The following is a 23,967-nucleotide window of genomic DNA, read 5'->3' as shown; positions in this document are numbered from 1 at the left end:
GAGAGGACCTCGTCGCTTCATTGTCGCCGCATTCGCGCGCGTAGTAACAGTAGCCGTATCGTAACAGTAGTAGCGTATCATCGGGTCACGTTCCTCGGTCCGCTCTATTAAACGCGACGACGCCGACGACTCGACGCGGCCGGAATCACGATTCACGGCGTCCGCATTCGCTGTCCGGATCTTCCGGCGTCGCAGGAAGACCAGGAAGACGATCGTAGCGATCGTACCTGATCCCGTTGCGCGATAATCACAGCGTCCGCTCTGTCTCTCTCACTCTCTTTCTTTTTTCCTTTCTTTCCCTTCTGACTTTTGCCTTCGCGAGCGGACGGACGGACGATACGCTTTCCGCGGATGCAACGCGTGGCACTGAACGCGCGGCGCAAGCCAGCGAAACGCGCGCTGCATGCGAATCATGTTTTTATCCCGAGTCTCGCGAGTCTGGCGATACCTCGCGATGCGAAGTCGAATCTTTATCCGCTCATTCGTTCGTTCGCGTCTGTCCGCTCGTTCGCGGCTATCGCGTGAATTTTACGCTAATCACACGTTGAGACGCGCTGGTATCAGGGCAAGAAACGGAGGTCTTGTCTGCCAATTAACTCGCATTATCCACGCGACGACAAACGGTCACAAACGCGAAATCGAATGGAAAATATGGATATCGTCATCCACATGCGAGCTCTATATAAGTCCGAAGGAAAATGCAAATGCAATCTACGAACGACGCGGCATTCAACGCAATCAAGCTTCGAGCGTTAATTAACGCGGCAAATAATATACTCGCGTCGAAATAATAAATACTGCTTTTCTCTCGCAACCGTAAAATTATTTCGCATAACTGCCTCTGTACCTCGTACATCGTGCAGAAATACACGGGAATTCGAACAACAGTGGCATTCAGTGCTAAATGCGCGCTGAGAGAGCGTCCCTCGAAATCAGGGACGATTCTGTGGTTTGCGGCGCTCCACAAAATTATGGCAGAGCGCAATCAGTTGTATTCAACATTTGTAACATTCACAATCAAACGTGTTAAAAAAAAGAGATGATAAACGACACTCAAAGATATACTAAATTAATAAGTTGAAAAATTATTAAGAAAGTTCTCTTCGAAATCTCTGGCATTAGCTTCCCTTAATTTCTCTTTTTTATCTTTATCCTTCGGCCCTTCAATCGCTGAAGCTTTATCATTCTTTATCTGCATCCCAGTGGATTAAATTAAATAACGTGATTCTAAATATATAGATCTCACTTGCTCTTCTCCACGTTTTTAAAAACATTTTCAATTTTTTATTTTATCGGTAATAAATACTCAAATATTCGAGGGGGTAACCACTAGCTGAAATATTGTCCCACGGATTACATGATTTCATCTGATTACAAATAATTTTTTTCACTACTATGAAGTAATTTGGTAAAATATACGATTTTATTTAACGTTATACAATAATTTCTCGTGGTTGCATATGTAATTATCGGATTATACACACATAGAGATTTTATATAAATTTTATAATGATTTTGAGGATTCTGTCCCACGATTACATTAAGTGGTTACCCCTCGCAAATATTATTACAAAGAAAAGATCTTTTCCGGAGTCGCAAATATTTTTGGATATTTACGATAGAGCATAAAAAGGGAGTCTTGGGAGAATATCGTGGATCTTAAGTCGCGACCCGAATCTCAATATCTGCATACGCATTACGCCCGAGGATGTTCGTCATTCACTTCGCGGACGACGCGCCTCTGATTCCAAACAATGAGCTACAGAGCACGAGCGTTTAGCTTTCATTAACGAACTTGCGAAAACACGGTCGCGTGGCGCGATACGGCGTGGTCTGTTATCTCTTCGTAAGCACTGATTATCACGTAATAGTAACACCGGCGTCAGTAAATACACAACGAAGAGTAACACGTGACGGTTGTACATGTAACGTGTTGAACATGTGTTATCCCTCTAGGACGAGAACGTTTCGAGATATTTCGGGATGTATCGACGTATGTTTTAGCACTTTCAATTGTCTGTCCGATTCATCCTGCATTCTTGTGCCATACTGAAATATTTACGTAAATCGTAAACTTTTTTGCTACTTCAACAAATTGTTTATATAAAAATGTAAAGATCTTGTATTTTGTATAATAGAATTTTGGAAACCTCATTATTTCGAATAAACTAAAGACTTTTACGTAATAAAACTGTTTAATGAAAATATAATAATATTATATGGAAAATTCCTTCGAGCTAATAATTTAATGTAGATTTTCAAGATACTTATTAATATGTGTGTGTAATTAAATATTTAAATAAACCAAATATTTAAAATTGTAAATGCGATGAAAAAACTGCATCGCAAAATTTTAAGATGCATCGGAAAATTAGATCAGCTTAATTAGTATTTCAAGCTGATGACGTAAAACAACATAGACTTAGCAAGCTAGATAATGTTTAATTGAAAGAATGTGTTATGTCGTATGAACAAAGATTCGTGGGAAGTGAGCATTTAACGTTCATTAACGTTAAGTACGTTACTTAACGTTGAGAAAACAAAGTCGCGTGGCACGATACACGTTATCGTTTTGTAAGCATTGGTTATCGGAGAAAACTTAAGCAATCATATTGTGTAGAAAGAATTGTTTACATCACTTTTGCGCATCGCGATTACATCAATTTGCAATTTACTTATTGTTAGCTGTGATGATTACATAGCTAACAATAAGTCGCTAATTCGAAGCTGCAACTTTATTCGAAACTGCGTAAATGAGCTTAAAATCCTACTTCAAAATCTTTCGATATATAAGCTATCTACTGTATCCAAGTTCGTTTATATTTTATATAAAATTACATTTGCTAATACGTAACTTTATTTTTACAAACTTTATCTGAAACTGATCAAAGGAAAGAAAGTTAAAAGTGATTTTTCATTTTTTGAAATAGCAAATATATGTAATATAGTAGGAAGATTTCTGGGACGTACACTCTAAATTTCCTACAGTGAAATCTCACTCCATGAAAGTGAAAATGCAACCACCCTTGAAAAAAAGTGAAAATATTTCACTTCTTGAAAAAAGAGTGACGATCTTCACTCTTTTTAGAGTGAATTTTCATTTCAAAAAAGTGAAATCCCATTCCAAAAAAAGTAAGATTTCACTCTAAAAAGAGTGAAGATTGTCACTTTTTTTTCAAAAAGTGAAATATTTTCACTTTTTTTCAAGGGTGGTTGCATTTTCACTCTCTTGAAGTGATATTTCACTGCAAGAAATTTAGAATGTAATTAGTTCAATTAGTTACAAAAAATTCTTGGACTTAGATTGGAAAATTTATAAAGGATCAAATCACACAAAGCGTAACATATAATCCTAAAGGAATCCGAATACATCCCACTTGTCATTCTCGATGTTTTTGAAGCCCTTTTAATTTTTTATATAAATTTAAAGTAATAAATATTCGAGTATTATTATTTCAAGGTTTTACATTACGCGATCTGTTTAATTTTTTATATAAAAATAGCGGCATTTTCTCTCAAGCGATGAAAGAATTAAAGGGAAAAATTGGCGTTCGTCTGTTTCGCGATTTCCGCTTGCGCAAGCGATCGGATCAGATCGGATCAGGAGACTCGCGTTCGAATATTGCGGACAGACGGCTGCGGTGGCATAAGCGACGGTGTAACGCAACAGATGCACGATATTTACATAATACGTCACTGTTCCTGCTGCCACACCCGCACGGACAGCCGCACGTGAATCCCTTTTTCTTCGCTCTTCCCTTGGCCATGTTCGCCGATGCGTTTCTCTTCACTCTCTCTTTCTTTTCCTCTCTTGTAAAATTCCTTCCGACGAATTTCCCTAGCCTGGAGGAAGCGTTCCGTATCCTCTCGAGCGTCGTTAGCCCACTGATGCACTATCGCGACGAGCCATTCGATAGACCGACCGTCCGGAACTTTGCATGCAATGCGTGCAGCACTCGATATGCAGGTGGCATGGAACGAATAGAAATGCAGCGACCCGCTTATTTTTCGATATATATTTCTAATTTTTTACTACAAGATTTTTACCGCGCACCGACGGATCGTAAGGTGATAACCGGCAACGTGTCGCATTTTCTTTCATCTTTGTTTTCCAGAAAATCGATCGACGCGTTCTCGACTCGCTGTTTCGTTTCTTATCGCACGACGGCTGATCAGCCGTACGGCTTATCAGCTCCGTAGGCCGTGGCCTCACTTTGAATATCGCGCACTGGCACACGGTCGATGGGACGACCGGCGGCTAAGCATCCACTCGATTAGATCCAATTCGTTTAATTACGTTAAGCGCGGGCGCGTTGAATACTTCCTTTATTTTCGCGGCGGTGCCGGTGCCGGGTGGCGTCGACGGGGGTCAGGAACAGCGACTGTTCAAGGAAGATTGATACAGGTTCAACTCGCTACGAACGTGACCTCATTCCGTGAATCACCAATTTTATAATAGTAGCTGCCTTTGAGCTTTTCCCGCCACTTTATTTACCGTGCCGGAGTAGCCATCGGCATCACGGCGCCTTTCTTTACCGTTGAGAAGAATCGACGAGAACACGCGAGGGGAACGATTTATTTCGCTAGCGATTTATGTGATCAAATCGTAGCGGCGCCAATTAGTAGATAAAGCCAATTTATAACATATCACATCGACTTAGGTCAAAGTTCACCGTGCAAATGAAATTTGAAAGCTCTCAGGGCGAGATAACACGGGATCGATAGAATTACTACTTATTGTCGTTACTACTTATTGGCAGGATGGTCCTTTTTTGTTTGCGATACAACTAATTAATATTAAATTGTACGAATTTAATCATGATAATCACAAGTGACGATGCAGCTAATTCGAGCATTTAGCGGGCGAAACTATCCATTTCTTCTATGGAACGAAGAGTCGTTCCTTTCAGCAGTTTCCCAAATTCGCCGATATTATTTTTAGACGATTACGATCGACTCCGTTCGAAATGTGCTCGATAGACGCGATATTGTTCTTGCGGTAAATACAAGCGTGGGCGTCGACGCGTGCGTGAGTGCGTTACAATTCACACGCTTTATTTATTCTCTGTTTCTTCTCTTAATCGGCGGCCGCCGCGCCGCGCCGCGCCGCGCGTGTAACGTTATATAAATATGAGATTATTTCAGTCCGGGATCCGTGCGTTTGGCAGCACGCCAAGCGACAGGGGTTGGACTGACTGCACTAATAACGCGGCTGTGATACGCACGCCGGCCGTTGCATAACAGGTAGCTGAAGTGGAGGGCGGTATCGTGTGGTAGGCACAACTACAATGATGCTGACGACGACGTCGACGAGGACGACGTCGAAGCGCGCCTCGCCGCGGTCGGCTGGTATAACGATCGCGCAGCTCGTTATTATGTAAATTACGTTAACGGTAGCCGCCCGCCCTGTTCTTCGTTGCTTTTATAATGTACGTAAAGTCGCATCTCGCAACCAGAGAACCGCAACTAGAGTCCCCCCCTGCAGAGTTAAATTCGTGTGCCTCTCTACTTCCGGCGTAATTACGATTTGGTGGGTTCGCTTATCTTGACACGTGCACGTGCGTACTCGCGCGGAAGCTAGAAAAATCCGGGAATAAGTCCGGAGATTTCACTAGATTTTTTTAGCATAAATTAATTGAACCTAAATGTCTCAGGTGAACAAAATATGCAAAAACAATAAAAACGTAGTTTGTATTAAATATGGTATCCGCATAGAAAATTTTCTGAAATCTAAAATTCGATTCGATTTACTCAAAAGATCATGTATTCTACTTGATTCTATATAATTTATACACATGCATAGAGAAACCTTTTAATTTTGCTAAGAAGCTCTTTTCAGCCTTGTATCTCGAAGTGTCTGTTGTAAATATTGACATTGCAAAATTTGCATTTTTTATTATTCAGATTTTCTAAGGATGTCCTCTAGAATTTTTTATTTATTTATTATGGCAGTGAACATTCCGATACTCGTTTAACTCGCATTCTTTGAGATATTTGTTCCAATAAATAAGAGCAAAAGCAGTTCCTACGTTGTTTGTTGAAGCTGTGTAACGAAAGAATGCCGTCCATTTATCATATACGGGATAATGATAACGATCACATTAGTGATTGCATATTGCTTTTTATACAATAGTTATAAGATTGCATTGATTGCACCGAGAACGTGACACAATTGAAATTACACGTGCCGAGGTTTATGCGATCGTGAAGTATTCCATGGAAAAATTATGTAACAATATCAGAATTATATCACAAATATTCTGAATATGTCTGAACTTAAGATTATCCGCCTTTAAACGTTCCCCGTTAAGAAAAAGAACCTTAAGAAAATACAATAAAATACAATACTACATTAGATATGTTTAAATCCTTAAGGTATTACAGCGATATCGTTACGATCGTCTGAATCACGTATGTATCAAATTTCTCAGATTTTACATTAAAACAGTACAATATAATTATGTTATCAACAACACTGTTCTCTTATAGAGAATTTTCAATAGTAAAATAGTAAAATGTAATTTTATTAAAGGATGTCTTCTTTTAACATTTATAATTAAAAATCACGATGTGTAACTTGATATTTAGAATATAATTCGCACAGTGTAATTTCGTATATTATCAGACTGTTACTATCAAAAATAAAAGATTCAGGAGAGAAAAAGAGAGGATAATAGGAAGATGAATGCAAAAATAATAAATGTGTGACAAAAATAGCGGGCGAGGAACAGTTGTGTCTGTGCGTGTCTCTGTATGCAGATCTGATGTATGAAAGTTCGATTAGCTCGAAATGTACTCGTGAAAGAGTGGAACGTGATCCGAGATGCGGATGTACGAACGCTACCGGCGAAATAATAACGATGACGACGATGATCGATACTACGATGGTCGTATGCCGCTACGTCACGATGCTCTAATCGTCAAAAATAACGAAGCAGCTGCTCCCACATAGAAAACGTTCTACGATCTAATTGGGGCCCGATCTGATTTCTCAAAAGAATTATGGACTCCGTTTGGAAAATTTATGAAGATTCAGATCAGAAGCGCAATATTTTGCAAACGCGATCTTAAATTAAATTTAAAAAAAAGACAGTGAAATTTGAAAAAAGATCCCGCTTGCTCTTTCTCTATGTTTTTTTTAAGTTTTTTTTTAAGATTATTAAACAAAAATGTAATGTTATTATTATCTTGGAAAAATTTAAGAAAAATATTGTTTTATCTTTATTACATTAATATAAATGATTTAAAACTATTACTCCTGCTTATTTAAAGTGGATCATAATTTTTATTTCAATTAACATTTTTTGTAACTAATACTATTTGAAGTACTAATAATAAATAATTAAATATAATTACAGTCAATATATTAACGTAACTTTCATTCTCAATTTTATTGAATTCGATACTTTATATAAAAATGATGATGTAAAAGTATATCGATTTTCCCCGTGAAAAAAGAGGTAATTTCTGTTACAATTCTAGATAAAAAAAAACCCATATTTAAGATAAAAATGAATCAATATAAATTCTCTAATTAATATTAAGTATCGGTGCATCTTTTTAGATTGAATTGGCGTGTAGGTATTCTGATCGGAATCTGTATCGGAGAAGATTTAGAAAAATTTCTATGCGGGATGTCGCATCGGCAAAAGAACGACAATTAACAATGACACATCTTCTGACGATTACGTCGTTCTGCGACAGTGCTAGCGTGTACATACAATGTATTATCTACGTAATATTTTCCGCGGTGACGTTCCGTGTTGGAACGCGTGAAGACAGAGAGAGTGTAACAGAAACAGAGTACAGACAACTTACGGGTATAGGTCATTTGGCCCTGGTAGTAAGAAGGAAGGTACACGTGTTGCGCGTGCGGAGGCTGCCCGTACACATTCATGGCTGCCGTGCCGATTTCATCACCACCTACATACATCGTACACGCCGTCGAGGTAAGGTCATGGTTTCATCAGAACGCTAATTTTGCACCATATACACTGTTTGTTTGTTCTTTTTTCTAAGTTTCGCTCTCTATCACTGGGTTGTTAAAAAAAAAAAACTAACACCGAAGCTACACGCAGGAGTCAAGAATGAGATGTACGCGGATTCTGGCTTGTTCAATAAGCAGACAGAGAATCGTTAAGTTACGAATCAACAGAACTACATCTTTTATTTTTTGTTAGGCACGTAAATACGTCTTATAATTTCAAGATGGGATGAGGATATTTAAATGCCCCTACTGTCGGAAATAATTAAAACAACTAAATTTTGTATTTTAAAGAAAATTTTTACACACATTTACAAGCTCTGTATCAATATGTACATTATTAAATAAATACACGATCCTTTAATTTAATATATGATTTAATATATGATAATATATATCTTTAATATCAAGTTGATCGTTAGTAGTCAACAATAATTAGACAATTCCGAATCCTGTTCTTCTTGTTGAAAATACTTGATTCGTATTTTATTCTTAAATATGTATACCTGATCAAAGTTTTAAGATCATTTACTCTTTAGTTTCAATAAAAATATAATATACAACAACCCAGTGAATATTGGCTAAGTGCATGCTTTTGCAAAATAACATAAACGCAACAATCAAGCAAATGATTCCATTTAACATTTTGATATCCATTTGATAACTTTAACGGATAACTAAGAAACTGAATCTTTGACAGATAGAGCTAATTTTCTCTTTTTGAAATTTGGAATTCTATTTATCTCGACTATCTTGTACAGTTTATATCGTTGTGGTTGTGTGGATCGGGAAAGGATATCAGTTTCTATTGGGTAGCCAACTTCAGTTTCATATGCTAATGGTGTTTTTGTGTCATGCACGCGGACATGCGACTGTTTTGTTCTCAGAACTCTATTGCTAATTCATTACTTCTATCTAATCTTCATATTACTTCGAATTGATTAAATATTTACCCGTCAATAGACATGTAAATACTTGTACTCCTACACTTTTTTATTTTTCGTAACTCTTTAATATTAAGTTTCCGTAATTCTCCTCCATGCAATGACTCATTAAAATTTTATCTTTTTGGCGTGCAAATACTGTATCTACCAAAAAGCTTTATCTTTGTAGTTTTAAAACCTATACATCTTATTTTACCTATAAATACGCGATAATATATTGCGATAACGTGCTTCTTGCGCAGTTATATAGATATATTTAGAAAGATATATAATTTCGCCTTAAGGACTAAAAAAGTTCGTTAGGTACTGTCGTTTCTATGTGTATTATCAGCTTAAGCAAAAGCATTATTGTGCTATTAATTTTACTTTCTCTCACATGTATCAGCTCTATTTTATGTTGATGCCAAAATTCGAATATGCAAGGCAAAATAATTATGTTAAGCGATAAGCTGTCAGAATATGTTTGTAAAATTTATTGCGATATCAGAAACAAGCTGTTTTTAGAACAATTGCAACATTATCAATATCTTATGCATACACGCTTGTTAAATTTTTTATAAGTTTGTTTCGTTCCAATATCGCAAATCTTCATCATTAAATTATGCAGCAAATAGAGATAGTATAAGCAGCAAAAAGATATTAGTGATTAAATACGAGTACTTACCGCCCTCGTCTTCGCTGTCACTCATAAATGTCTCCTGCATGGATTCGGGTGCTTGAACTCTGTATTTCTCTTCAATAGTAACGGTATGAGTTGTTGTGATGATAGTCTCTGTGACAACTTTCAACGTTTCAATGACACTTATATAACCGAGCTTTTGTGCGATATCTAAAGCAGTCTGTCCGTTCTGTGAAAAAATAATTTACATCGAGTACGATTATATTGTATTCTGATAACTTTCAACGAATTTCAATGTAAAAAACATAGAATAAAACTTACGTTGGTTACAGCATTCGGTTTAGCTTTACTCTCCAACAACAAGTTAATAACAAGTGTATGTCCTTGTTGCGCGGCTTGATGAAGAGGAGTATAACCAGCATTGGTGCTGCTGTCAACAGCAGCACCAGATCTTAAGAGAAATCGTACCATAGCTGCCTGACCAAAGTGAGACGCCACGTGCAATGGCGTATATCCAGCCTAGAGAAAATACAAGACATAAGACCTCTTTATGTATTATTGGATGTAATATCTGTTAAATGATTAGATTTAATTTTATACAATTTCACGAACTATTTTACTATTCAATCCAATAAGTTTTATTTGGAACGAGATGCTTTAAGTCCAACAGCAGTCACATTACTACACAGTGTTATGGAGATAGGTGTTATTTCGAAGTTATCAATGGACAATATAGAGCAATGAACAATCACTTGTGAAGATTACGTCATCTACGATAATTTAATTATGTATAAAGTGCTAACATACTGTAACTAAAAACACAATCGCGTTGATATTACCATGATCAGAACAAATACTTATTTTTGATTACGTGAGTTACTTTGATAAGTTTACGTGTATAATACAAAAAAGCTTATTAATTATGTTACCTTAGTTTTAGCGTCAATCTGAGCACCATTCTTGACAAGAATGGATGCGACGTTCACTTTATCTTCTTGTGCGCATAAATGTAGAGGCGTAAGGCCATTCTGTAAAGTGTAAAAATAAATATAACGTAAGATTTTATAAATAAAAGTTAATTGAAAATTACATCGTGTTCCTTTTTTATCTACCTTCGCTTTGTGATTTGTGTCTGCTTTATGCTCGATAAGAAGGGTTGACATATCAGTATGGCCTTCTTGTGCGCTCAAATGTAACGGTGTAAAACCCGCTTTTGATTCTGCATTAGCTTTCGCTCCGTATTCCAGCAAAGTAGTTGCAATATCCATCTATTGAAAGCAAAAGTAATTTTATTTGCTATCATTCTTAATAATTACCGTTGTGTGATCGTACCTGATTTTTGCGTGCAGCGATATGCAATGGTGTATGGCCATTCTTAGCCATAGCATGTGGTGAAGCTCCTTTATCGAGTAAAAGTAAAGCCACGTTTTGATGATCGTAATGAGAGGCTACATGAAGAGGCGTTACTCCGTTCTGCACAGACCGACAGATAAAATAATGTGGCATGATGCGTGCAAGTTAACTATTCTACAATTAATTTGATCTTTAAATGCTAAATTTAAAAAGTGCTTACCTTTCCTTGAGCGTCAACAGGCGCATTCTTTTGCAGTAACAATCGAGCTACGTTCATATTGCCGTACTTGGCCGCTAAATGCAAGGGAGTAAATCCTTTCTTGGTCGTTGCGGTAAGCGAGGCGTTATTTTCTAATAAAACGGATGCAACCTGTGTGATCATAGAAACACGTTATGGAAGAAATCTATCTCTTATGTTATATATGTAACATTTTATAATCTTACCTCCTCCTGGCCTTCTTTAGCAGCGATATGAAGCGGTGTATATAAATCCTTCGTTGTAGCATCTACGCCCGCACCATGCTGCAGCAGTAACATCACAATATCGACGTTACCCAGACGGGAAGCGACGTGAAGCGGTGTCTGTTCCTCCTACGAATAATTCGCATTTCTTTATATCTGCTTTATTGTATAACAAATCCATCTTTAGCGATAAAAGCTACTCATATTAATTATTATTAATCAAGCATGGTATTTACTCTTGCTCTAGCGTCGACTTGGGCGCCGTTTCTAAGAAGTATCCTAATAATATCAGTTTGGTTCGCCCTGGCCGCTAAGTGTAATGGCGTTTCGCCTCTTACTGTCGGTATATCAGGGCTAGCTTCGTGTTGTAGTAAGTAAATCACGATATTCATACATCCCATAAAACTCGCTACGTGTAGTGGAGTTAATCCAGACTGTAAAACAATATATATGACATTAGTCATTTTCCGCATATATTTACAATCATACAGTCTCGTAAACATTAGGAATATCTAAGTATGTAATGCAATAAGTAAAGCTAAGAGAAACGTGAGGAGAAGAATTTGAAAATGTTATACCTCAGTCGTAGCTTCGATGCTCGCTTTGTGCTTCAGGAGGAGTTCGACGACTTTTATACGATTCTTCTTGCATGCGATATGAAGAGGGGTAAATCCGTTGAGCGCTCGTGCATTAGGATCGGCATTTCTATCAAGAAGTAATTTAGCTACGCGTACGTGACCGCAGTGTGCAGCCACATGCAGCGCAGTCAAATAATCCACCGTCACTTCGTCCACGGGTGCACGGTGATACAATAAAATTCTCGCGGCGTCAACGTGATCCCCTTGAGAAGCCATGTGTAACGGGGCAAGACCATTCTGTCAACAAAAACCAAATGATAATTAATCTTGGCAAGAGGGAAACGTTTTGCATGCGGTCGATTCAGTTTGTACCTTCGTTTTTGAGCCAATGGGTGCTCCCTTCTCAATGAGAATATCAACTACTTCGTGGTGACCGGATCTGGCCGCGCAGTGCAGAGGAGTTAAACCATCTCTCGTTTTCGCTTCGATGTTTGCTCCCTTGCTCATGAGGAGATTAACCATTTTAATCTTACCCCATTTCGCAGCCACGTGCATTGGCGTGATATTGTGCTGAAATTGTAAAAAGAGTATATTTAGAGTATTTAGACCATTTCGATAATATTTTAATCCTTCTTCTTCTCTGTAAAAGTTATGTACCTTTGCAGCAAAGTTAACATCCGCGCCTTTGTCATAAAGCAAGGAAGCGATTCGGTCGTTGCCATAGTGTGCGGCTATGTGAAGTGGAGTGAAACCGCTTTTCGATGTTACATCGGGATTATGGTCGTTCTATAGAATGAGAGAAGAATTAAAGAGATTATACAAGGACTAATTTCTATCTATTACTATTATCGTCTAAAATACGAGTCGTGATTGACAAAGCGTTACGATAACTCACTTGTAAAAGTAGGGCAGCCGCTTTGCAGTCGTCTTTCTTAGCAGCGATGTGTAGGGCAGGCAGTCGAACTTTACCACGGGTGTCATTTTCTAATAGAACGGCCACTACCTTGTCGTGACCCTGTTGCATAGCCACCGCCAATGGAGTGAAACCGTCCTGTACGAAGAGAAACGTGCATATTTAATAATTGAAATAGATTATGAAACAATAATTTAATTAAAAATAAAATGGAGGTTTGTAAAAATAATAAATATATTTAAAAAGTTTGACAACGACGAGAACTCGTTGATAAACGATGGAACAGCATTTCACACAAACCTCTGTGGCCAATGTTTGATTCGCACCCTTACAGAGGAGGTACTTGACCACAGAGTCATGATTTTCCTGGGCAGCCATGTACAGCGGTGTGAACCCATTTTGCGATTGTGCATTCACAGAAGCACCTCGTTGTACTAGCACTTGTACCACCTCCTCTTGTCCAGCTGAAAGAAAATATCAGTGTCACGCGAATTATTCGTTTCGCAAAAATCGATCTCGCACTTTGCAATGCGAGATCGCAAGCCACAAGAGAAATAAATGTTTATTTAAAAGCATTCGCGTCCTTGTCCTGTATGCATTTAACAAGCGACGAGATCCATACGAGTAAAGATAGGATGAGAGAAAGAAAAAGAGACAGAAAGATGAAGACGTGTACACGCTTACCAAGAGAAGCTATGTGCAATGCCGTGTTTCCCTTTTTGGTAGCGGCGTCCACAATTGCGCCGCGATTTAGGAGTTCTCTCACGATTTCCAAGTGGCCGTCTTTAGCTGCCAGGTGCAAAGCGTTTAAGCCATTCTGCAATATATAAAATTCATACTCGTTAAGGAGTGATTCTTCTCAAGATCGAGAAAATACATGGTTGTGCGCTACTTCAAAATCCACGGGAAACGACAGATCAATTTACTTACGGCGTTAGAAGCGTTAATATCTACTCCAGATTCCAAGTATTCTAAAACTTTCTCGAGTTGCCCAGCACGAGCTGCCCGTAAAAATGCAGTACTAGGATCACTCTGAAAAAAGATAAAATATGCTATTTAAAATCTGAAGATAAATTATATATATTCAAATAAAATTTGGAAAACCTTCATGTTCCTTCATGCATTCGCATTTTTTTATCTGTTATATTTGTATTTTTTTTTCATTAAATCAAATAAATTTAAATACGTAAATATTGTTAAATAAATAAATTTAAATATTACAGCCACATACAAATATCGAAGCAAACATTGGATGCTCATTCAAGGTTCTCTTGTGCAACTTTCTTTTTTTCCTTTCGAGAGTTAGATCCGACTATTTTATTTTCTTTTTTATCTTGAATAGGACATAAAAGTATTATATTTCAAAACTCACTTATCGTAAAATTTTACGTTTTCGTTATATACGCATGTAAAAAAAAACTCAAATTTTTTTAAAACGATCCTATAAATGTTATACTTTTAATCAGAATCTGTATAGATTTTACACAATTCTTCAAGATTTTTTGGAAGAAAATTAAATTAAATTTTAATCAGATCCTAGAAATCTTTTTACGTAGTAAAGTTTTTGTGTCGTAAACGGCAGTGCTTAAGGGATTTGCAGCAAATCAAAGTTTATCGGGCTTATTCGGATATTCTTAGCATTTCTGCGATGCGACATAATTAGTTCATTTACAGGAATGCAAGGACACGTAGGTGTAGAATTCTACACGCAAATGTATTTCTAGGAATTAACGACGTGTAATCTGCTGCGAGAGAGAAGAGGAGGAAAATAGAGATTATCCCACGTACACATAACGTTAACGATGTAAGATATCTCATTATCAGCTAAAAATTTTTCCAAGAACATATACAGAAACATGCTTCAGAAACGTATTCAAAATTCAACAACAGAATTGCTGGAAAAGATCTAATTGTCAATTCAGATAATTAATTTCTAGAAATGCATGTGTTTGATACCTAAACAACTTTGTGTTTTCACAGAACAAAAAGATTTCAAATGATTATTACAATTGATACAACTATATAAGTGTTTCGTCATTAAATCGCAAATTTCTTTTAATGACTTTATAATATTTTTTTTATGTCTATTCTTCTTTACTCATGTATTCAACAACTTTAATATATGTAAAAAATCATTTGATCTTATATCTCGTTTCATGCATTTAAACATTTATTTTCGTCCCAGTTTCTTGTCAAACGTATTCAATACAATCGACATTAATTCCGGAAAGTAGATGAGTCACGTTGACCGGCTTATTTTGGATCGTACAATTCGCGGGTAATTAACTGTAGATCTAGAACGCGTGAGGCGCCGCGCAGTCTGTGACGAAAGCTGACAGAAATCCGACTATCTTTGTCTATTCCCACCCTTGAGTCGACCCCTTTTTCCTGTGTTCGAACCCTCGTATTCCGAGTGGATATGTACCAGATATCCCCTACCGCAACCTATATTCAACTGATTCTACAGGATATTGCAGAGCCACCGGATGTCTCTTTTAACCGCAACCTCTTTTCGACTACTTTTGTAGTCACCATTTACCATTTCAATTCTATCATACATATTTATATGTGGATAGTTACGATTCGAATTAAAATTCTACTTTGTCAATACGAGTTGAAATTGGCTGAAGAATATGATGTTGTCATTAATCTTTCCGCTTCTAAAGTTTACTTCGAAAGTCTCCTGTTTTTGCTTCTAATTATTGGAAGATTGTGGGCGCTTAAAAATGTTTGCGTTGAGAAAAGACTCCAAATCGACCAAAAAATTTACAATGAAAATAATGACGGTTTTAAAAACATCCTGTACGTTGAAATATATCTAATAGTCTGGGATGAAAGCCAAGTCAAGCCTGAGTCAATGGACAAGAAGCAATCGCACATTCGGCTTACATGGAAGACAATAAATATCAGGATTGTTACAATCTCCAAGTAGAATGTCGTGCAAATATCCTTGGGTGATATACAGAGACAGAAACTACGTCAATGTAACAAACGCAAATATTTGTAGCATGTAGTTACAAAAGCCTCACAATAGAAGCCATAAAATGCAGAGGACAAGAGTAATCCGTTGAAGTTTCAAAACAACATACAGCTTTCTAGTACATAGTCCAATCCTATTAATATTACCAAGGAATAATCCTGCATGTGTAAATATAATTTTCTCATGAAATAAATTGATAAACACTTTATTATAAGATTAAAAAAAGAAAATAGAGCTTTGAGCCAACATTAGACGGTTCTTAACTTGCGTTAGAATTCAAAATAGAATTTTATTTTTAATTTTATATATATCATATATATTTTTATATACATACAGATATATATTTCTGATATTTATTTTATATACGTATGCATTCTGATATTTCCAATGTTTTTCGTAATAAAGATTATCTGACTAAAAGAAAGGAAATTATAAATAGAACGTCTCCCGAGTTATGCAGACGAGTGGGCCTTTCCGTTTCGTGACCGTAATTAACTGCGGAAACATACAATATCTCGAGTATCAGATTGTTGGCGACCGTTATATAAAATATTGCGTGTAGAAACGACGCAAACTGGACAGCTTTGTGAGCGCGGTGGGAGTTGTAACGGTGAACCTACTGCAGCGTACCGCGACCGTAGGTGGTTTTGCCGAGACGCAAACGTTTTATCGTCATGCGCTCGAAGCACTCGCCTGACGATAAATCGATAGTTAGTTCTTCGCTGCTTTTACACTCGTACACGACTTGTCTCATCGCTTTTTGCTAATGTCGAGTGTCATTTACATGGGAAATAAAATATCTTTTTTTTTATCGTACATGGTTGATTGTTCGATGTAATTAGGAGATCTCGTTGTCTGAAATATCAACAATTATCCAATTGAAGTCCGTTTGACTTGTCAGTTTTCGTAACGAAATGTACGTAAAGATACAAAGATGCGATAATTTGGTGTTTTAAATATTTAAATGCTAGGAGGAGGAAACGGAGAAGAAAAGTGTAGTTTTATTTACTAAAAATATAAATTCGGAACAGTCTTATATTCTGTACTATATACTACGTGCTTTTTGCTGTAACAAAATTTCATAAAAGTTATGACATCGATATATTTATTTGAAATTTATAAGCGGTGGGCAAGGGACTTTCTGTCGTTAACACAACGTTGATCTAAGATTTTCAAGAGAACGAGGCGTAAAGGTAGTATCGAGTTACGCCCGTTTAATTCCAGAGTATCTCATTTCGCTTACTCTACAAGAGAGATTTATTTGTCAGGCTTTGATACGTATGCCAGGCAGAAATTAGAGAAGCAAATAAAGTTCGCGTCACAGCAGTCATTATCACATCTAATCGCGTCGTAAAATAAAACTTGCCCGTGGTAATATATTCTGGTAAATAAAACGAATGCTACGTTTTTATCTGCCAGACGCACAGCGCGAATCGATTGTCGTGATCTGGCGTGTCGTATCGACTTGCTGGCGCGATATTTTTCTGAATGGTCAACAGACGGGATATCTCTCGTAAATAAATCCTTCGTTGTATTCATACACCACAAAACGCACGAGACATATACTTGATACACGCTGAGAGAATGTTGAATGAATAAATGTGCAATACCGTGTAACACCTCGTACGCTTAAATTAAAAAATTTTTTTAATTAAGATTACAGAGAACGAGAAAATTAAAAAATGAGAACAACAGTTTCTTTGAGGTTTACGTATTAAGTTGTACTTAATAACAAATAACGTGACTTAGAAAGAAGTATAAAAAATAGAATATTCAATTTTTCACAGTCTGCTTTTGTAACGAAACATTGCGTCACTACTCGAAATATTTATGTTAAACGTATCTCATCAGCAATACTAATTTCTTTATCGCCTATCTAACAAAAAAAACTATGTAATATTTATATACATATATATAGGACGACTCAATAATATCTATGTGCGCAATACAAGATAACGAACTTGTGACAATCTTATATATAATGGAGAAAGCCCAGCTATATTTGATCCTCGTTGGTACGCAGAAGCTGACGAATGTGTTCACTGGGTGCACGCCGGTGTTACGTATGCAAGGGAATCTGCTTCACGCAGACTGCACAAGTACGTCTTAAATAATTCAGCAGGCCGTTAGTTTCTCATGTAAAAGATATCTCCTTCCGCGTCCACTTCTCCTCACTCTTTCTGTGATCTCTCACTTTCTTTTAAAACAGGGAAGAGCTTCCAACTGTGTCAGTTCCATTGACGTAGGAAAATAAGGAAACGCCATAGAAGAAAAGTTACATAAAAGAGACGAAATCAGTTACAGCAAAACTGTATCTGCACTTGAACTAGGTGCAATTAAGCGTTGCTGCCATAATCAATTATTTGATATTACAAGTTTTATCGATAATTCTTGAATGAATGTATTCATAGAAGTAGATGAATTTATCGTCAATTAAATAATATATTTTACTGTCGCAGTAAAACAATCTGTTATTGTATAAGCAAAATAATTTGTAAATTCAGCAAGTCATTTGCAGCAAACAAAATTTTGTTAATAAATTTAATGGAAATGTCATGATTAAAAAATTATTTAATTAGCACAGTCGAGAAAAAGGTCAATCGTAAAAAAAAATTTCTTAAACTTTTACTTTCTATTAAATGTACATGAGCAACCGTAAAAAGGGTAGCTTCCATTTATAGTGCGTGTAACGCGAATCGACACACTTTTCTTTAAAAGGTATAAATTAAAAAGAAACCTGTATTCGTGCACACAGCGTTCATCGACTCTTAGAAATCGAAAGCAGTCTATGATGAAACGTTTCGTAAGTTTCCTTATTGTTTCCATAAATTTTTAATGTTTGGTTAGTAACTATTTACGGATAAACGTTTGACAAAGTATATTGATCGAAACTTCTCTCATATATGTGTATGAACAAACAGTTAAGGAATTTCTTCGCTGTTCCTTCTAATTCGAGACGCATGAATACACTTGGAAGTTGTTGCGTGCCTCAAGTGCTCTAAAGACGTCAATTGTACGTCAATTACGTAACATGAGTGATAACTTCATTATATCAAATACGTAGATAGGCGTGTTGCAATCTCAGCAACTTCTCTACACATTTTTATTTTCAATCCTGGAAGTGAAAATCTAATTGAATAAAGTCTACGTTTATGGTCATTTAACAATAACTGTAAATATATTCAGAAATGGTACTCAACTATAATCATTAAATTATTCAATTATCACTTAATTACGTTTATTGAAAAGAGAAAAAAAATCACGGAATACAGCCAGTCAGAAGTCAAGCCAACTTTCGTTTGGGTGTCGTAATTAAATGACAGTTTTTTTGGGAGACAAATACATGATTATTTTTCACCGCAAATAACATAAGTCTGGAGTTGTGGTTTTCCAGACCATGCATGAGTGTCTCGGTAATATCAGTTGCGGTTTTCTCAATGGTACAGACTCCGTCGCTGGCAATGGACTACACGCAAGGGTACTCACTTCACTTGCTGTCTGGGCAGGGACGCTTTAAGGGCTTCCAGGGCCCTTTGGGGAGCGCGATCGAAAGGAGTCGCTAAACATAGAACATGGACTGGAGAGAGAGAGAGAGAGAGAGAGAGAGAGAGAGAAAGAGAGAGAAACAAACCATCAATTTCCATGGCGATTTATAACGCTTGGTCCCTTATTCCAAACGTTTAAAAGAAACTCTCTGCGTTACGATGCATTGAATTATTTATAGCTGCATTAAAAGAAAAGGTTTTCTTTTCCTTGTTATGCACCGTTTTATGAACATTTGAGAATTGGCATTTCGCTATTGCGCGAAAAATGATCGAATATCGAGACTGCTGTCAGTGCTGTCATACTTGAAACGAAACGAACAATGATCTCGCACGCGAACTGGCTGAAATGAGGAAGGGCGGGGAATAATTCAATGGATAACTCGACCTGGGTCGTTAACCGAGTAACAGCACAGTCGCGCATGCAGACCGCGACAAAGTTCAGAATTTACGTCGCGGCTAACGTTACATTTCTCGTTATCGTCCGTTTCTTCTCTTTTGAAATAATTTTCACATCGCAGTGAAGTGAATGCAGTGCTTCTAATTTGCAATACCAGCTTCGATAGATCATAGTGCTCGTCGTTGATTTATACAGGAGAGAGGATAAGATCTCCTTTCGCGTTCTAGTCCTTTTATCGAGCAACTTTGAAGCGGCGAAAAAGAGCACATTGGCCGCAATGAACGTAATGGCTATGCGCCCGCCTGCAATTTCTGGCGGTGCATCAAGCTAACTATAGCCACGCACACCATGTGCCAAACTAACGGCTGCAAACATAGAATGCTTTCGAACGTGGCCGCGATAGTTCCGTTTTCGCGAGCAACAAAAGCAGGAATTGGTGCTTGCGATTGTCTGCCTATGATAAAAGAGCTTTACGTTTGAGAGCGACAAGTTCGAATGTTATTGAGGGAAACTTGCGAAGATGAACGTTCGCGGAGGCGCAGCTTTAGATAAATGAAATCAGCACAGGCAAGTTCGGGCAGATAAGAATTGGGACCAACGAAATCACGCGGTCCAATCTTTCGATAATAATTTCGGAATCGCATCAGTCCGTCCTTTAGTGTAGCCATGATAGTCCAGCGGCGAGGGCAATGACCTGCCGCACGGGGATCAACGGACCTCGTACAGGTATCACATTTTTTCCCTTTCACAAAGCATCCTTGCAACAGTCCCGGCGAACGCTACAAAAGCCTTCAGTAGAAAAACCATGACTGCATTTAAGCTATCGTCTCGGCGTATAAGTAGTAGATCATTAACCCTGAACGTAGCTTTTTAATAAAGCGTTGCAAAAAGAAGATGAAAGGATAAGAATTTAGAAAAATTGTATTCTTTAAGGAGATCTCTAGGAAAAGAAGGAAATTATCCGCCATTGTAGCAATCCTGTGAGAAAGAAATAATGTAGCAGGAACTAATGAAGGCTGTTGCTCTCATATGAAAAATTAATAAACTAAAATTTAAGAAGATAGAAAGAAGAAAAGTATCTTCATCAAGATTGCAAGACTTAAACATCTCATGAGTTTAAGAATGACATTCAATTTAAACAAACAATTTTTGTCGGAACTCTTGTCGAAAGTGACAGACTAGTGCTGTTGTGTTTTTAATATTAATTTGTACTTTAATAACGTCCAATTTCATCGAAAAGCAATCTTGCTAACGAAGATTGTTGGGTCTATTCTCATCAAGACTTGCAATTAATCAAAGAGAAGAGGTATCTAGGTGGTAACAACGATGTGCTCTGTGCAAAGGACACAATTAAAGCCAAGACAATGATAAAATGAGGCCGAGTTCATTGACTGCAGGCTAAAGATGCTGGCTTGAGCTTAATAAAGAAAGGATAATAAGCGAAAGAAGAGAAATGATTCGTAAATGAGAAAATAAGGGAATGAAGAACATGTAGTGTAAGAGTTGGAGCGTAACTGACCGAACAACATGTTCGCGTTTTCCGATCAATAAAATATTACGTGGAAGGAATGCTGGTTCGGTTAATACCACTGGAAAATGCACAGCGACGAGATATATAGGCGCAAAAGAATGTAATGTCTTTTTTAGATCGCGTAATCTAGGATACCTGACGTACACCGTCTCCTCCCAGAGCGCTACCGCTCGTAATTGAAATTCCTGCACGACAGTTTACTGCATTACGTTAAACGCGATGAATGCAGAGATGAAATAAATCCGTGGCTCAATTTTAAAAAAGCCAATCTCAGCAGCTCATAAAAATACATGTCACTTATGTAAACATTTAATTTATACTTGGTCATATATATGTCAAGAACGTCGTAAAACTTTGCGCGTTTCATTCTGATTTTTTATAACTCTCGCTCGTATATTGTTTAAATAACTGCGTCTAATAATCAAGAGAACTACAATTCTTGATAAAACTCATTTCCTGGTTTCTACAAATAATTGCTAATAACACTAAAACAAAACTTATAGTAGAATTACTTTATAACATGCAATAAAAATTCAACTTGTGTGACAGATTGTAATTTATTCTTCTCACTGCACGTATCAACAAGAAATGTATTCAGGAATGTTATTAATCATACAGTGATAAACAAACAGAAAATAAACTTCACAAGATATTAACAATCTTGCTTATACGTCGCTCGCGGATCTAGATGTCAGGTATGGAACTAATGCGAGTAGTGACTGGCGCTATGCAGCTACGCGAGTGATCAGGCAATTAGTGGTTGCGGTAATAATGACAGAGTAACGATATAACAATCTCGGCTAAGTAGTCTAGACTTAGCAAGCCATGACGTACTGTATTAAAAGCAGCCGTTACACCGGATCAATCTCTTGCTCCCATGTAAATCGACGTGCAAAATTGATAATTGATCGATGATTGTGCAGGGTATCGTTTCGGATGCATAAACGCGATAGGTTGCGATTAAGCTGTTAATTAATTGCCAAGCAACTAATTAGAATTCAATTTGCGTAAGAAGGACAAATTTCGTCCGTCGTCATTTGTGAAATATACGCATTGTGTTAAAAGATTAATATTGTAAGATCAATTTTTTTAAAATAAATTTGTAATTAGACGCGATCGCGATTACTGAATATTAATTACGATTATAAGAGTATAATGAGCATGCTTTCTCGAAAAGATTTAAGTCATAAGAGGGACTCTCCGAGCTACACTGTTAGAAATTTCTCAATGAATTTTAATTAACATGTAAAGGAAGCATGTGGTTATGCACGAAATTAAATGTAATGAATGATGTAAATAAAAATTAAATTACAGTAGTCTTAAATGTGATGAACGTGTATATTGAAATTAATGAACACATTATTGTAGAAATTAATTTACACGTTAATGAAAAGTACGAGATCTGTAACTGAAAAGTAATTTACGTTAATGACATGTAAGAAACGTAAACGTATTAAACGTTAAGCGTTAATAGTATTAGGCTTAATTAAAATATTATTAATATTCGTAAATGTAAAAGTACATTAAATTTCATTAATATGTACGTTAATAGTTATTTCAATTACGATTAATTAAATGTCATTTATATCCGTAAATGAAAAGTATATTATATCTCATTACACTTAATTTTTCGGTTACTGTAAACTTAAATTTCATTAACATGTGCATTAATAGTTCTTTCAGTTACAGAGAAATTAAACTTCATTCACCAATGTACATTAAAAGTTAATGAAATTTAAGAACATTTCAGTGTATGCTCTGGATATTAATGTCTCGACCCATCAACACCGATGATTAATGATAAGCATCGGTCACTGGCCGAGGGAGAATTTGAAGATGTTGATCGGATCGGCAACTCAATCTATACATCGTTAAGCAACTCAGAAAAGACGTCTCATTTTTTATGGGTATATTCGTATTTCAGCAGTGAGAATTTAAGTGCAGCGTAACGAAACGAGTACCGAGGACAATTATCCTCGCGCACAGCGTTTATCTTGATTATCTTACAAGAAAATCTTATAAGAAAGAGAAAAGCAACGTCATTGAACGATCACGGTTACTGATAAAAATGTTTTCCACTAGCGTGCGTTTTTCATACCGGAAAGACCTGATGTTCATTAAGAAAATGACGTTGTTCGTCAAACGCGATTGCATCGAAGTGTGGCGTATAATCCATTTTCTAAAATGGTAAAATATGATTTAAAAAAATTTAACATGTTTATTCCAATTTGTATTTCGGTTTCTCAGCAAGAAATCGGCAGGAAGTACTCGTCATGATCAATGTTACTTACAAACTATCATTCCCCATCGCCAGGAATATCGGCAACACGCGCCTTTGGAGAAGCGACGATCTACGTTTAGCCGAGATACCGATTCGCAACACGCACGCGGCATGCTGGACATAATAGTTAAAAATAACGTCAAGGTGTGAAACACACGACGTCGAGGTTCCGGCCTAAACTGGATGGACAAAATCAGAATTCTGGGAGGTTTGCATATACACTGTTAGAAATTTCTCAATGAATTTTAATTAACATGTAAAGGAAGCATGTGGTTATGCACGAAATTAAATGTAATGAATGATATAAATAAAAACTAAATTACAGTAGTCTTAAATGTGATGAACGTGTATATTGAAATTAATGAACACATTATTATAGA

General features: G+C 36.8%; 1 protein-coding gene across 15 annotated transcripts in view; it reads right to left on the bottom strand.

The window, feature by feature from the left end:
- LOC108759637 (ankyrin-3) overlaps window positions 1-23,967 on the bottom strand; it is an 86,742-nt gene that overhangs the window by 42,495 nt on the left and 20,280 nt on the right. For 12 of the 15 annotated variants that reach the window (XM_018505155.1, XM_018505154.1, XM_018505138.1 and 9 more), the window contains exons 3-18: window positions 13,784-13,885; window positions 13,538-13,670; window positions 13,154-13,317; window positions 12,836-12,991; window positions 12,598-12,726; window positions 12,313-12,510; window positions 11,941-12,237; window positions 11,599-11,796; window positions 11,345-11,491; window positions 11,121-11,270; window positions 10,880-11,020; window positions 10,660-10,815; window positions 10,477-10,575; window positions 9,869-10,066; window positions 9,593-9,776; window positions 7,819-7,923 (exon numbers count right to left, since the gene is read on the bottom strand). In XM_018505155.1, the coding sequence (XP_018360657.1) occupies window positions 7,819-7,923; window positions 9,593-9,776; window positions 9,869-10,066; window positions 10,477-10,575; window positions 10,660-10,815; window positions 10,880-11,020; window positions 11,121-11,270; window positions 11,345-11,491; window positions 11,599-11,796; window positions 11,941-12,237; window positions 12,313-12,510; window positions 12,598-12,726; window positions 12,836-12,991; window positions 13,154-13,317; window positions 13,538-13,670; window positions 13,784-13,885 (2,557 nt within the window). Of the gene's footprint in view, window positions 1-227; window positions 394-3,685; window positions 3,985-7,818; window positions 7,924-9,592; window positions 9,777-9,868; window positions 10,067-10,476; window positions 10,576-10,659; window positions 10,816-10,879; window positions 11,021-11,120; window positions 11,271-11,344; window positions 11,492-11,598; window positions 11,797-11,940; window positions 12,238-12,312; window positions 12,511-12,597; window positions 12,727-12,835; window positions 12,992-13,153; window positions 13,318-13,537; window positions 13,671-13,783; window positions 13,886-23,967 lie in introns of those variants that run through there. The other 3 variants (XM_018505143.1, XM_018505150.1, XM_018505151.1) reach the window with 3 other exon arrangements.

This window comes from Trachymyrmex cornetzi, unplaced genomic scaffold, assembly GCF_001594075.2.
Source record: "Trachymyrmex cornetzi isolate Tcor2-1 unplaced genomic scaffold, Tcor1.1 scaffold20, whole genome shotgun sequence".
In the NCBI taxonomy this organism is placed as follows: Eukaryota; Metazoa; Arthropoda; class Insecta; order Hymenoptera; family Formicidae; genus Trachymyrmex; species Trachymyrmex cornetzi.
The sequence above is the reverse complement of the archived record's forward strand: the minus strand, read 5'-3'. Positions and strand labels throughout refer to the sequence as shown.